Source organism: Frieseomelitta varia, unplaced genomic scaffold (genome assembly GCF_011392965.1).
Source record: "Frieseomelitta varia isolate USP_RPSP 00005682 unplaced genomic scaffold, Fvar_1.2 scaffold_524, whole genome shotgun sequence".
Taxonomy (NCBI): domain Eukaryota; kingdom Metazoa; phylum Arthropoda; class Insecta; order Hymenoptera; family Apidae; genus Frieseomelitta; species Frieseomelitta varia.
In genome coordinates, this window is record NW_025110284.1 from 378,830 (window position 1) to 393,664 (window position 14,835).

The 14,835-nt window shown below is 36.9% G+C and overlaps 1 protein-coding gene across 1 annotated transcript in view; it reads left to right on the forward strand.

The window, feature by feature from the left end:
- Positions 1 to 7,120, forward strand: part of LOC122533394 (cAMP-specific 3',5'-cyclic phosphodiesterase-like) — a 30,135-nt gene extending 23,015 nt beyond the window's left edge. Inside the window, exon 6 of the mRNA XM_043663042.1 lies at positions 7,100 to 7,120. Coding sequence (XP_043518977.1) covers positions 7,100 to 7,105 — 6 coding nt within the window. The 3' untranslated portion in view covers positions 7,106 to 7,120. The remainder of the gene's footprint in view (positions 1 to 7,099) is intronic.
- Positions 7,121 to 14,835: the final 7,715 nt, after the last annotated feature.

Consider the following 14,835-nt stretch of genomic DNA (forward strand, 5'->3'; position numbering starts at 1 on the left):
GATTAAATTAATTTTAAAGAGAGAGAGAGAGAGAGAGAGGAAAAATGAATGAATGACGTAAATTGCGAGAAATTTGCGGATGTTGTGAGAATTCGAGTGAAAACGCCATAGTTGAAACACGATGGTCAGAGCCGCGTAAAAAAGATAGAAATGAATTCGTAGGATAATCATCTCTTTTGCTTGAGGCGGGACGATTAATATTAATTTACGACTCGGAATTACAGTCATCCTAATGTCTCTTCTTTGTACTCGGAGATATAAATCGAGCAGCACGCGAATAATTGCGCATAATGGTGTTCCGGAGCTTTGCAAACCTGCTTCGTTGTAGCGGAGAGCTCATTTTCATGCAATCAAGACGAAAACGAGAGAGAGAGAGAGAGAGAGAGAGAGAGAGAGAGAGAGAGATCTCGCGTTTTTTTTAACGAAACGCCGCCATTTTGATTGAAAATCTACGTGAAACGCTGTCTGGTATATTCAGTTCAGTTATTATACGTTATTTTACATTTTCATGTTTTACATCGTTTTTTTTTCATTTCGAATTTTTTCACTTCTCAGCAGTATTGTTTATACTTAAGCAGAGAATTTGGTTGAAACTTAATGCCGAAACTTCGACTATAAATAAATTCGAATGCGCGTGTAAATTTTCGAGCAATAATTGAACAAAAGTAGACCTGTGCTTCGTTTTGACAAAATATTTTAAAAAACTCGATCACATCTAACTTTAGGAAACGAAAGTTTCAACAATAAATTATAGATGTTTTATCCCAATTGCTTGTGACGAAATGTCTTCTTATATTTTTCTAACGAATTTTTTAGCGGGGCAAAAATAAAAAGTGAAATAAAAAGTGGGAAATTTCATGCATCTCGTACGCTGATTGTTGACGTTTCCGAGATGATGAGAAAAAGAACACTAGGGAATTCCAGTCAGAGAAATTATGCACACATGTTTTCCTTGTTTTAATTATGAACTCTGAGGAATTGCCAAAGCGATGAATACAAATCGACTAAATAGTTTTTGTCGTTGTTGCAACGAAGTTTATTAATAGACTCGGTTATCATACTGCGGGATACTTTGTGACTTCGAAAGCATAGTTATTTACCGTGCAATCATAATGCACATAATTGTTGCTGCAACTTGAAGAAATTGGACCAAAGCAATTAATAAATTAACGATGAAGTAAAGTTGCACCAAAGTAACTGATAATTAAATTAATAATAAAATAGAATTACAAGGTAATTGACGGAACGAAAATAGGGGAGAAAAAATGTCCCTAGATTCTATTGCTTTCCGACGCTGAAATTCCCAAAGCGCCACCATTCCAGAACGGAAACGATTGAAAAGTCAAAGATGTATAAAGTGACTAGAAACGAAACAGAGAATGGTGAAAATCACGTCAGACGATTCTTCAATCATCGCGACTGCTGCTTGCCCGCTCGAGAAGCAAAGAGGAAAGAGCTCCGGGAAACAGAAGCGGCGTGTAACAAACGAGGAGCGTGAATAGCAGAGAGATCGAAGCAGCTGGGAACGCACTGCCTTGACCCGGCTACGTGATGCGCGAATTTACGAGAATTTCCACGGCGTTCGTGGCAGCCCAAGGAAAGCGTTCCCTACGGGAAGGAAGCCGAGGCTGCCCGGTCAAAATTCCGCTTTCCAAGAATCCCAGATGGCAAGCGGGCGGGAATAAATTAAATTCGTCAGGAAGGTGAGGACGAGCGTGTTCACCGATCTTCGTCGAGGTCGATTTCCTCGCCTATCGTATGTCGATAACGTAACACGGTGGATCGATGAAGTATCAATATTGCGCTTGATTTTTCTCTTGCTTAATGTTTCTGCGAAAACGAACGATAATTCTATAAGTGGTTCATGGAGAAAAGTAACTAAACTCTCATGAAATGAGTTGTGGCAGAATAGTAATGTGAAAATTTTGAAAATATTTTCAAGTAGGAAGTATTTTGGAAAAAAATACACGGAGAGGGGTTTTGCTCAGATATATTTGGATAGAATGTAAAATGTTAGCAGTTTCGAGATAAGCTTTCGTGATATTTCATCACTTACGAAAGATTATTCTCGTAATTATTCTAACAACACACTTGCAATTAAGCAGTGGAATTGTGTCGACACTGCAATTTATTTTATATTTACACGTCGCTTTGTATCTTTCGCGCATTTTCTTTTACTTTAGCAGAGTGTTTATTAAAAATATTTCATCAAGATTTGATCGCAGAAATTAGACAGAAATTTTCAGTTTATAGATCGCTGAATTTTCCAGAAAATACCCCCACTTTACGTAGAGCGAATCGAAAAAGTATGGCGCATCTAGTTCTCTTGCGATGTTTTGCAACAACGAACGACGACATTGACAAAACCTGTTCTAGTTATAAATAGTTTAGTAACGTGCGCGTTATATTTCTCGCGTCGTTATTGAAAATTGCTACCGTGGAGTGATTTTGTTGAAAAATTCTCACTACGAGCAAAATTCGCGAGAGGCGTTTGTTGAAAAAAAATATTCGATGACATTTGCAGGAGGACAGACGCTCATTACACTGTTGAGAAATCAGAAATTCGAAAGTTGAATCTTCGTGTCAGTTCCGCACTTTTTTCAATTAAAATTGTTCAAACAGAAGAGAAAAGTGTCTCTTAATAGTTGAAAAAATTCGTGTACGCCATAATAAAAGAAAAAAAAGAAAAAACAAAAAAGAGTCTCTTGGAATTCCACGCGAGGATCGATCGAAGTAGCAACATTTTTCTCAATCGGACGTTCGCCGATTGAAACACACCGAGTTTATTTGCGGAGCCAGCCAGTTTATTTCCCCTCGTGATCGCGATTCTTGGAAGTTCTTTTCATCTCCATTCGTTGGAGACAAGAGCTACGCGCTTTGTCCAATTGAAACATTAATCCGAATTGAAATTTGAAAATTCCACGAAGAAGCTTTTTCCCACAGACCCATTTATCTTTCCACCACCCCTACCGACTAAAGTCGATGGGAAAGCTTTTTGCTCGAGTTCGATCCAGAAGCAGGCAGTTTCATGCCAGAATGTGCACATAGTTGCGTAACAGCGCGCGGCTGTTACAGTTTCACGGTCAAGGCGACTGATAAAGGATAGATGACGCTGATAAGTCACTTACTAGGCCATCTCGAAGGCCGTCTGCAATTTCGCCGAGGGATTTTTCCCTCGATTTCTCTCTCTTTCTCTCCACGCACACGCTCTGGAATTTCTCTGGTTTCGCGGCGCTTTTTCATTTGTTTTTCTTTATTCGACGAGCTCGCTTCGTTCGACCGGTTATAACTCGATCGATCTTCGTGGAATCTTTCGTTTCCCCGGAATGTTTCTCCTCCAGTCTTCTTCCGAATGAATCGAAGCGTTCGACGTACGAAGCACGCGACTTCTGTTTGGATTAGATTCACGTTTTCCTGCGAATATCGTGATAATACGTTCGGCTGCAAGTTTTCGGAAATACCGCTCTGGTATTTTCTTTTTTTTTCTTCTTCTTCTTCTTCTTTTGGTGAATTTTCGGGGAAAATTCGCAGCGGAAATGTTTTTTTTTTTCAAGAATATGCTTGCCTCGTGTTTTTATAATGAGAATAGACACGACATATTTGCGAAATAGCAATTTCAAAGTGGTTTTGTTTCGTTTGAAGTTCATGAAGGATTAGATTCACGTTTTCCTGCGAATATCGTGATAATACGTTCGGCTGCAAGTTTTCGGAAATACCGCTCTGGTATTTTCTTTTTTTTTCTTCTTCTTCTTCTTTTGGTGAATTTTCGGGGAAAATTCGCAGCGGAAATATTTTTTCAAAAATTTGCTAACCTCATGTTTTTTATAATGAGAATAGACACGACATATTTGCGAAATAGCAATTTCGAAGTAATTTTATTCCGTTTGATGTTCGAATTTATCGAGTTTGTAGCAGTTTGACAGTAGTTTGATGGATATTTACTCTTGGAAAGCGATTAAGAATAATTACTTTGTGGTTAAACCTGCGCGAGATTAATATTCGCCAGATTCTGTGTATCAGCTCTCCGCGACCACGAAATTTTCCACTCCAGTTTACTAGAGCTGGCTTTAAGCGTGGTTTATCTAGTTACTTAAACAGACACTTGCTGGCTGAGCAAACATACACGAAAAATATTGCGTTGAGATCGCTGGGGCCGTGTCCAAACTTAGATTTCGAATGTAACGTCAATACGTTTGCGAGTTGCACCTCGAAATGATATTTCGCGTGCTCGAGCTTTCGATCAAGGGGGAACGAAAAGATAAAAAGGAGTTGCAGCTTCTTACGTAAGAGTGCCATTATTATTATTATTATTATTATTTATTTTTCTTATCGTTGACACGTAAACAACTCACGGTATCTCTCGACGAGGTAATTAACGTATACTTCAACAACGAGCCGTCTATTTTCTGAATATCGTGATAATTATAACTCAAAGTCGTTTTAACTTTGTTTCAAAATTACCTGATAATTGAATGATACTCTCGATAGGCTTAGTAGCAAAGTAGTAGTAGACTCTAGTAGCAAATGCAAGAGGAAGGGAACACGCGTTTCGCTTCCTCTGCAAAAGTTCAAAGAGAAGTGGAAATTTTTAAATGCAAGTTTTTCTGTGTGCATCAATAAAACTACAGGGAAGAGATTCTACAAAGAAGAAAAAAAGAAATATTGAGCGCTCAATAAAAAAAAAAAAAAGAAAAAAGAAACGAAAAAAAAAAAAAAAAAAAAAAAAAAAAATAGAAACGTAAAAGAAAAGAAGAAACAAGGAGGGGAGAATTCAACTCAGTTCAATTCAGTGGCTATACTGAATACCCAATTCAAGAGGTGTTGCAAAAATAAACTAGATAAAGAAAATTGAAGCAAAATAAACCCCTCCCAAAAAAAAGAGCGACGAAAAATCCATTTTCGCGATTCGAGTCTCTTTGATTCTCTCCTAAAAAGAAAAGAAACGAACGACGAAACGTTTGCCGAATGAACGCCGAAAATAAGAAAATAAGGCAGCTCGAAGGAAAGTGCAGTTTTGTTCTCGCGAGAAAAAGAAACAGAGATGGAAGAGGGACGTCAGTGATCGAGAGAGAAACGTTCGCCAACTTCCTTATCTCTATCGGCCCGAGGTGTAGACGTGAAAGTAGTCGATTCGCTGGGTAAAAGCGACGAACGAGCTTCTCGCGTGACCCAAGGGCCGTCCTTGTCTGTTTCGGCTTTTTCTACCGTAAAAAAATCGATCGATCCGAATCAATTGACCTACATCGCGGCTCATCATTAGGCAAAGCGCGAGCCGGCCAACATGCAGGCCGGTTTACACGTGGACGGGCCATGAATGTCGAGCAGGTGGCTGCTGCGCTTTATTTAGAACTCCTCTAAGCAGCCGTTCAACTCCGCTTTTCTTTTTTTTTCTTTCTTTCCTTTTCTCCTTCTTCTTACATCCTTGATTCTACGAAACGACGTCTGTACTTTTCTGAGACTTGCTCGTGGTTTATTTTTTTTTTTTTTTTTTTTGCGTTTGGAACGATGTGGATGGAGTGTTTAACGAGAAAAACTCACCGGGAAGAGAAAGGGTTTATAAAAAAAAGAAAATGGTAACACAAATACGAAAATAAAAATGTGGGTGCAAAGAAAACAAATATTATTTCGAGAAATTCTTCGCGTATCTTACACTTAATCCGAGATTCAGATCGAGATCGAAGTATTTTAGTAATTTTCGATCGACTGTGTTAGAAATAGTGAGTTTCTATTTTTTTCTGTTTGATAAATTTCGAATCTGAGCAAAAGAAGAAGAGATCATCGAAGAATATTTTTCTTACGAATAAGAAATAATCTCACGTCGCGAGAGTTGATCGAATAATTTCTTCAGTCGAACGATTCGGTTTTCAGATTTTTCAGTTCGTAATAGTTTCTGAGCAATTTCATAATTTTTTTTAGATACTGTCATCAGTATCTGAGAACATCAGATGAGAAATTAAATGATCGTTTCGATCATTCAGAGTGTGATTCGATCGATACGATGTTCGAGCTACGTTTTTATTGATCTGTACTACTTGTTCGATAATATTGTCTAACACAAAGGATTCTCACGTGAAAAGATTCTTTCTACAAAGAAGAAAAATATTCTCAGAGTTGATCGAATCATTTCTTGATTGGAAAATTCGATTAAATTTTTAATGAGTATTCGTAGTATCTTTAGATTTAATAATTCCTTCTCCAGATACTTTTATCACTGTTTTCTTTTTTTCCATTCACAAAAGAAGAATCTTAGCGTGCCGAATGAAATTTCACTTTCCCAAGTGAAATTAAATAATTCCAATCGTTTTAATGCGCGATTCGACGAACACAACCTTCGACTTACGTCTCTATTGATCCGTGCTACTCCGTTCGATTGTGCTGTCCTTTGTCTGACTGGCACAATACCTACGCTACTTGGACCTGTATTAAAATTTCCAGTCGAACGACGATGTTGTCCTTTCGTCTGTAATTCCATTTGTAACGCGCGCCGATTTCCCGAAAAATTGCATTTTTTCACACTGTGTAATTTACACACTCGATTTAATTTGTAATTCTATCCGCGTTATTATTACTCGCTAATAGTTCGAAACGGTGGGTTTCAGCCCGCAAATGAAACGCAAACAACGCAACTCTCTCTCTCTATCTATCTATCTATCTATCTCTTTCTCTCCGCTTGTAAATACGATTTCCATTAAAACAAGTGTTCGCTCGACGTTCTTTGCTGAGAGAGGTTTAAAAATATACAACGACAACAGTATAAGAATAAATCGTCGGTCTATCGAACGAAGAGTATTTCTTCTCAAAAAGCGTGCTGTCAGAATGGCAATTCGAATGTGGGAGTACAGTTTTTTAATTGACTCGCTCGACCGAAAATTGATTAATTAAATCTTGCAACGCGCTCTGTAATAATGCAACGAGGACCCGGAGAATCGAATGTGGTAAAAGGGCACAGGGCATCGTGACTGTGGCGCCACTTGGCCAGACGCCAATCTCATGGATTTTCCCCGGGCACATTCGGGGAATATTCTCCGTTTATCCGGTCCGATTTCGCGCGGGGAATAGATCTCGATCTGTCTAACTGCTGTTTGTTTCTTCTTCGCAGAAGTGAGCGACGTTCGCCGCCGATTCGGGGAATCCCGATCGATTCGTTTCCGAAAGTTATTCAACAAAGAATCGTGCGTTTTTGGAGTAACAAAGCATCACGAAGAATATTACAACTTTAAGTCGAAGTGAAATTTGGAGATTGTAGAACGAAGAACAAGGGTTTCGAGGATTTTGCATTTTTTTTTAAATACTTTTGTCTTTCAATTTTTCGACGGTTAATGAATTTTTCAATCCATTTGGATCGTGCCTTTTTAGAAGAAACGGAATATCGGAGAATATAATAAATTTAAGTTCAAATAAAATTAGGAAATTGTAGAACGAAGAACAAGGATTTCTTATAATTTTGTATTTTTTTTCGCCCTTTCGTTTCTCAAACTTTTTTAAATTCTGCAACGCCTCGGTGTTTACTTAACTTTCTTCTTAAATCTCTGCGTTAACATACTGTACATAATTGCAAACGAATCTCGTGCCGGTTACGCAATTGTCATGGCGTTTCTCGAACTATTGTGACGAACATCTAGCAGTGAAATAATCATACGCATCGATGAACATGGATGGCAATTGATAAAAATACGCGGTGTTTTATGTAATCAGCCAGTATCGTGGACTGCGTCACAGACCACCCCCATTTCCATCCCTGTGCGGATGACGTGGTTGCCTTTCACAAGTTTCGATCAGGTCTCGACAACCTCGTAACACGTGACGTAGCTAGCATACTCCGTATTGAATATTCACATCGATGCGTTTCGATTAGAAACGAACACGTCTGCAGAACATTGTCAAAGCATCACAATCACTTCCCCGGCGTACTTTTAATTTTCAAAAATTTTCACTTCGTCGCTCTTCGTAATGTTTCAACCCTTTAATTGCATATCTTTTAAGATTGAGAATTAGATTTAGGATTGAAATTCATTTTTTCAATTTCTCAATTCTTTTATACTTCAACATTCTCGGTGTGATTCTTTGCTTGTTATTAATTGGCAAACTTTTAGAATTTTAAAATTTTAAAATATATTAAAATATAATATTTAAAATTTTGAAATATATTAAAATGTAATATTTAAAATTTTGAAATATATTAAAATATATTTAAAATTTTAAAATATTTTAAAATATATAATTCTTAAAATTTCAACATATATTCACTTGAAACGAAAAAGAGAACAACCACCGAGAATTTCTCGAGGCTGAAAATTAAAGAAATTTACGAAATACTTTGGAACAAATCGCGTGATAAAATATAGAATTGTTCGGAGACAATGTCTGGGTGGTGTGGCAAAATATACGATCAGCCTGAGAGAGACAGCGGCGTCTCTGAGGGAGAGAGCAGAATCCCGAGTATATTTCGAAAAACAACGTATCCTTCGTCGCGTGTCCTTGTGCCACAAATCTACATCGATGAAGATGTTTTTCCAGGATGAATTGAGACGATCGGGAGACAGTCTCTTCCTGAACGTCGTCACGACACAGTGGTGCCCCCCTCTCTCTCAAATTGTCAAACATGACTCGCGAGGTGTACGATTCGCGCGAATTTCACGAGCGCGAGTTCTATGAAGTGTATCATAAGCAGCGATTTGACGAACGATGAAAGTGTCGCGGAAATGAGATCATTTTCTTCCCGGAGGTAATTCCTTTCATTGACAGAATATCAGCTTCGTATTTTCTACATTTCTTTGAATTTTAATTTCTACAATAATTTGTATATTTGTAGATTTAATTTGTATAATTTTTAATTTGTAGATTTAATTTGTATAATTTTTAATTTGTAGATTTAATTTGTATAATTTTTAATTTGTAGATTTAATTTGTATAATTTTTAATTTCTAGATTTAATTTGTATAATTAGATACATTTATATTTACACATTGTTATGTGTAATATACAATTTAATTTTGTTATATTTAATTAAATTTATTTAATATTTATTGCATTAATTTTACTAGTTTATTTAACTAATTTTACTTATTACTTTAAAACAAACTTCATTAATTATTCTCGTTTCTAACAAAATTTCAGTATCTCGTTTGGCAAATCGCTTGATCACAATTCATCACGAATTTCTCAAATTTCGTCTGATTTTTGGGAAATTAATTTTTGCTGGCGTAGGTTTATCGCGACTCTCCATCCTTTTTCTGACCTGATTCGAAGAGCTTCGATATTCTGAAAATTCGCCATTTGACCGGTCTCCTCTCTCTCTCTCTCTCTGAATCCATTTGCGTTTTCCTCGACGTAGGCGCAACGCTTCTCTCTTTGGAGATCTACTTGAAAAAAGGTCGTATCACTTTCTCAGGGTTTTCGAATTTCACGAACAGTGTCTCGTAATTCTCACGAACCGAGATCCCGAGATCCCGAGGTCCCGGAACTCTCGAAACGTAATATTCTTATCTCCCCTGCTGCCTCCCCATTTTAGCCACGTTCCCGTGAACGCTCAAATCCCTGGAATTTGACGCCACGTTCCACCAAAATCACGGTGGAATTGTCTTAACGTATCTCCAATTTGCCGGAAAGCAATTTAGGATCACTGTGAACGAAGGGAGACACGCTTGTTTAAACTTCCCTCCTATCGGAGAGATAGCACGTAACGTTGATAAATACTAATAATAAAAATTGCTATTTATTTAGCAATAGATTTTACACTAAAATTGAAATTCTACGCTGAGATTACTGAAATTTTACACTGACTGTACTAGAATTTAACAATACAGATTATTATTATTAAATAATTAAATTTACTATTATTTAATAATAATATACTATTTAGTAAAATATTAAGTTTTAGTAAATAATAATAAAATATTATATAGTATATACTATTTAGTATAATATTAAGTTTTAATTAATATACTATTTAGTAAAATATTAAGTTTTAGTAAAGAATAATATATTGTTTAGTAAAATATTACTTATAAAATTTAGTAATACGGAGTATTATTTATTTGTTACAGTAAATAGTAATGATACTAAAAATTTCCAATGCCAGTAAATAAAATTTCCGAATTAATTGGACGACTGAAAATCTATTAATTAATTTCTATTAATTAATGCTCAACGAGAAGTTTAAATTAGAACATTTCAATCACGACGTCAATTCACTATTTACTAAAAAAAAAGAAAATTTTCGCGTAACATTAATAAATAACACGAATAATAATAAACAGCGTGAATAAAAGTTTCCAACGTCTTGGAATAAATATCTCCAAACGAGTGAAAATTTCTGTTAATTAAAGTCCTGTTAATTTCTGTTAATTAATTGAAGGAGATGTTTAAATCAGAGTATTTCAATCACGATGTCAGTTCGCTATTTACTGTAAAAACGTGCATTGTAAATAATTGTAATAAACGACGCGGCTGATGGAGAGATGCGAAATTAATGGATCTCAAGCGGTAATGAGTGGAAATTAAACGTAGGTAATGAATTCCATGAAATTATGGTGATCGTTTGCATTGTTTCACTTAAATACCTGAATTAAACAGCCTTGAAATCTTGAAGCCTAATCGTAAATTTGCTTTCGACACGTTTCACTCGTCGCCTTATAACAATTAATATTAGCACGAGAGGTAATTAGCAAATCGATCATCTCGAAGAATTTTTAATTTTAAACGGGGAATTTAAAGTTTGAATCTAATTCCCATTAAGATGCATGAGCTGTTCGTTTGAATTTTTTTTTTTTTTCTTTTTAGTGGAAATAATTAATTCGTGACTGAAATGCAGCTTGCGGGTGATACTTATTCATTAATTGTTATTATTATTCATTAGTTAAAAATTATTATTATTCATGAAGGGTTAACAGAATTTCTGCAGAGAAAGACTGGGAAATTATTTAAAATTGTTCAGCAAATTTTAAGAGGTTGTTGCAAAGAGGAGACTTCAATCTTCGAAGCCACGTTAGATTTACTCGTGACAGCAAATTTCCAACATTTTCAGAGGCGTTTGAATTTTTCGAGAACGAAAGTATCCTCACTTTTCTATTTGCTACACGATGCAAAAACTAACGAAGTGAAGGTATTTGTAGAGATATAGAGACGTAGAAATTTGCGAAGTAGCTTCTGTAAAAGTCAGGAATTACATTTATTTTAATAAATTCCAAACAGACGTTTTACATTGTCTGGAATTTCAGACGTTTCGTGGAATTTTTACAATATTGAATTTCCAAACTTCCGATATCTGAAATTAATAAAATAAAAAAAGAGAAATTAATAAGCAAGGCAACAAAAGTCGAATGAAATTCATTCACATTCTCTGAAAATTGGAAAAATTTCCATAACAAAATCCAATCAAAATGAGTGTGGGCGACAAATTCTGTTTGTTTGTGTTGGTATTCAACAGAGAGAAAGAGTGTATGAGTCGTGGGTGAATCTGACGATAACGAAATAAGAACAATAGCAAATACACGCACACGCACACAGCGTGACGTGAAAATAGATTGACGTATGTGAACACGTTTGCTTTTAGACAGGTTACTCGACAAGACAAATTACCTGCGACTATTCTAGCGAGCGTGATCTAACCGTAGGAAGAAACAGTACTCCATACTGTGCACATTTGTTCTAATTTGTCTTGAATAATTCACAGGCTATGGTGTTGTTACGCAAATTGATTTTCTTATGGAGAGATCATTTGCAAACGTAAATACTACTTTTTTTTTTTGGAGGAGAGCAAGAATCGTTTGAAATCTACAGTTTTTATGCCTGATTGATTATTCTTTCACTGGGAAATAATTCTACAACCGGTCGAGAATGACTCATTTTCTTTAATCTTTCATTAGTCAAGCGTGTGGATTCAGTCACAAGAGAAAAATATCTTCGACGTTTCTAGGCACGTTCGAAAAGAACGTTTTAAAGAACGTTGCATACTCTTATTCTTGTTACGCAACATGTAACAGATGTAAATTCATCTTCGAAAAAAAAATTGATCACTCACGATTGTCAATGTGGCGGTTTCACGCTTTAATACCAAGTAAATCGTCGTATAATCTTCACTTGCGAAGTTACGTCATGTTTACATTATAATTTTTCATCGTTCTTTTCTTTTTTTTGGTGTAATTACACTCACAAGAAACTGAAGATGAGATAGTTTATATTTCGAACGTGTACGAAATTAATGATCGTCAAAATAATGTCAGAATTTTGATCGGATTAAGGATCGAGAGAGTTCAACTTCAAGGAGCCTCAAAGTTTTAGTTTTGATTTGAATTACGATTTCAAAGAAATTCTCATCGTTTGTCAATGATGGCGTGGTACTTAATGTAACCTAATTCAGAAGAAGCAACGCACGATCCTCGACGAACGAGAAAAAACAATGGAGTGCATACGTATGTACACGCGATCGATGCACTCGAACGTGAAGAAGAGATAGTTTTGAAAAAAAAAAAAACGAACATTCTGTCGGGACAAATTATCGATGTTCGATGCACGAGGGCCGGCATAGCAGCCGGAAATAACTTTCGTTCCTCCTTTCGACAGACAAACCGTGAAGGGAGCCGTGGTTATTCGCGCTTTGTTATCGATTATCGCTTGTTTTCTCTGTCACGGTTCCGCCGCGTCTGCTCAATGTTCGTTACGTTCGCAAATCGATCGCGGAAGACTCTGGCGAACGTCACACGGATGACAATCGACCGATCGAGAATAGAGATTTCATATTTTGAAGGGAAATCACAGCTGGAATTGCAATTCGGAATGTTGGAAAATTTTTCTGGCTCGGAATATTAGGATTATCAGCGTTAAATTATAACGCTGCTATAACGAAGCTTGTTGAGGTTTGCTTAGGTTTGCTAAAGTTTGTAAAGTTGTGAAAATTTATCGTTTTTTTTTTTTTTTTTTTTTTTAATTAGAATCGTACACGTGTAAAATTACGGATTATCTCTTGTCGTTCATTATTATCAGAATTCGTAGTATCCCGTGGAAATTTGTCGTCGAGAGACTCGATTTTTCACAAGACCTTCATTTCTCTCTTCAACTCAATCTTCACTAAAAAAAAATCCCAAAACAAGTGCCAAATTTGTTTCGAAACTAACACCCCGAGCAAAGAGTCTGTGTAAATTCTTATAATAACATACGCGCATCTACAACAACTACTACTACTTTTATTAAAAATAAAAAGTCCCGCGAGAGAGTCCCTATCTAGTCGACTAGGAGAAATCATGCGTAGCTATGGTGCACACGTCTCTTTTTCTGTGAGAAACTAGCCAAGTTTCCGAGCAGATGTTAGCCGAGGAACGAGTAAATGGCATAGTGGCGCCGAGTTAAAGCGCAGCGTACATCATGCAGGCGGATATAGCTACATTTTTGGCATTTCGCCTCGACCTGCCTCTCCCAAGGAATTCGACCTTTTTTCCTCTCCTTCGCCGTTCAGCCTTCCGCGGTCTATAATCGTGTATGCAAATCGTCACACAGCGGCGGGGTGAAGCAATCGTCCCGCAATCGTGCCTTATTAAGTCGTTCCGCTGATTTTCTGTATTCGATCGACGGGAAGCCCATTGGCGAAGGCCTACCTTGACCCCGAAGCAGCAGGTCGCCGAGATCATCCGTGATCCGGAGCCACTGCACCTAACTAAACCGGACTGTGCGATCGCGCGTAAAAATCTCTTACGCCTGCATTCAGATCCTCTGCTTGTGGTTTTTACATCCTCCCCGCTTCGACAAAATTCGCGCTCCTTTAATGTTAATTGTAATGTGATTGATTAATTTCTGCAACGTAATTTAATTTAATATAATTTAATATAATATAATATAATTTAATAATATATAATAATATAATATAATATAACTTAATTTAATTTAATTTAATTTAATGTGATTTAAAAATTCGTGTTTCATTGTTATTGTTACTTATTAGTGATAAATGAGATCTATGATACAATGGAGGAAAGACTTTCGCACAACATTGCACAGTTTTATCATTATCACCTTCTGAACGTCTGTACTTGTGCACGAATTTAATTCAATTTTTCTTACGTTGTTCGTGCAAGATTTTGAGAATCATCATGTATGTAAGAACAAACGTCAAAATTCTACTGGAAATGGACCTGAAGAGAATGAATCTTATCTCTCGAGAGTTTCGAGATATAACGGATAATTTATCTGGAACTTTGTCAAACTGAAAGACTAACAGGGTGATTATTTTACGCGGGGTTTTGTCTAAACCTACCCACCATTGAGTATTGTTCTTTCGGTCATTCGAATCGCTGCGCGAGTTACAAAACGCCGATCAGTTTTTCGCAAACTGGTTTACCTGGCAGTTGCGTCAACGATACCGAGACGTCGGTGGATAAACGCCGGATACGTAGTTACGAAAAGACAAGTCTCTAACGGATTCGGTGTCCAGTTATTCCACTTTTACCGCGGCAGACTCAACGATATATACCGCAAATCTACGCGCGCGCCATGCGGACGAGTTTTGCTTCAAGACAAGTTTTCATCTCGGTTCGGCTCCTCTTCGCGATAACAACTGCCGTCTCTCGATCGTACGAGATCTTTCTCGGGTTTCCCGGGCGAATAACGTTCAACTCGGGCTCGCCAAGTAGCAATTCATCGCGTTGTTCGTCACGAAACGAGCTGAACCTGCAGATTTCTTTCAAGTACACCGGAGAAAACACATCTCGCCTACGGTATGTTGCAAACGAGCCACCTGCTTCCGCGAATTATCGTTTACGATTCGGGATTGACCGCGCTGGAAACATCAGCATCGTTCTTCGTACGAAAAGAGAAGAGAAACACTCGATTCCTAGGCTAACA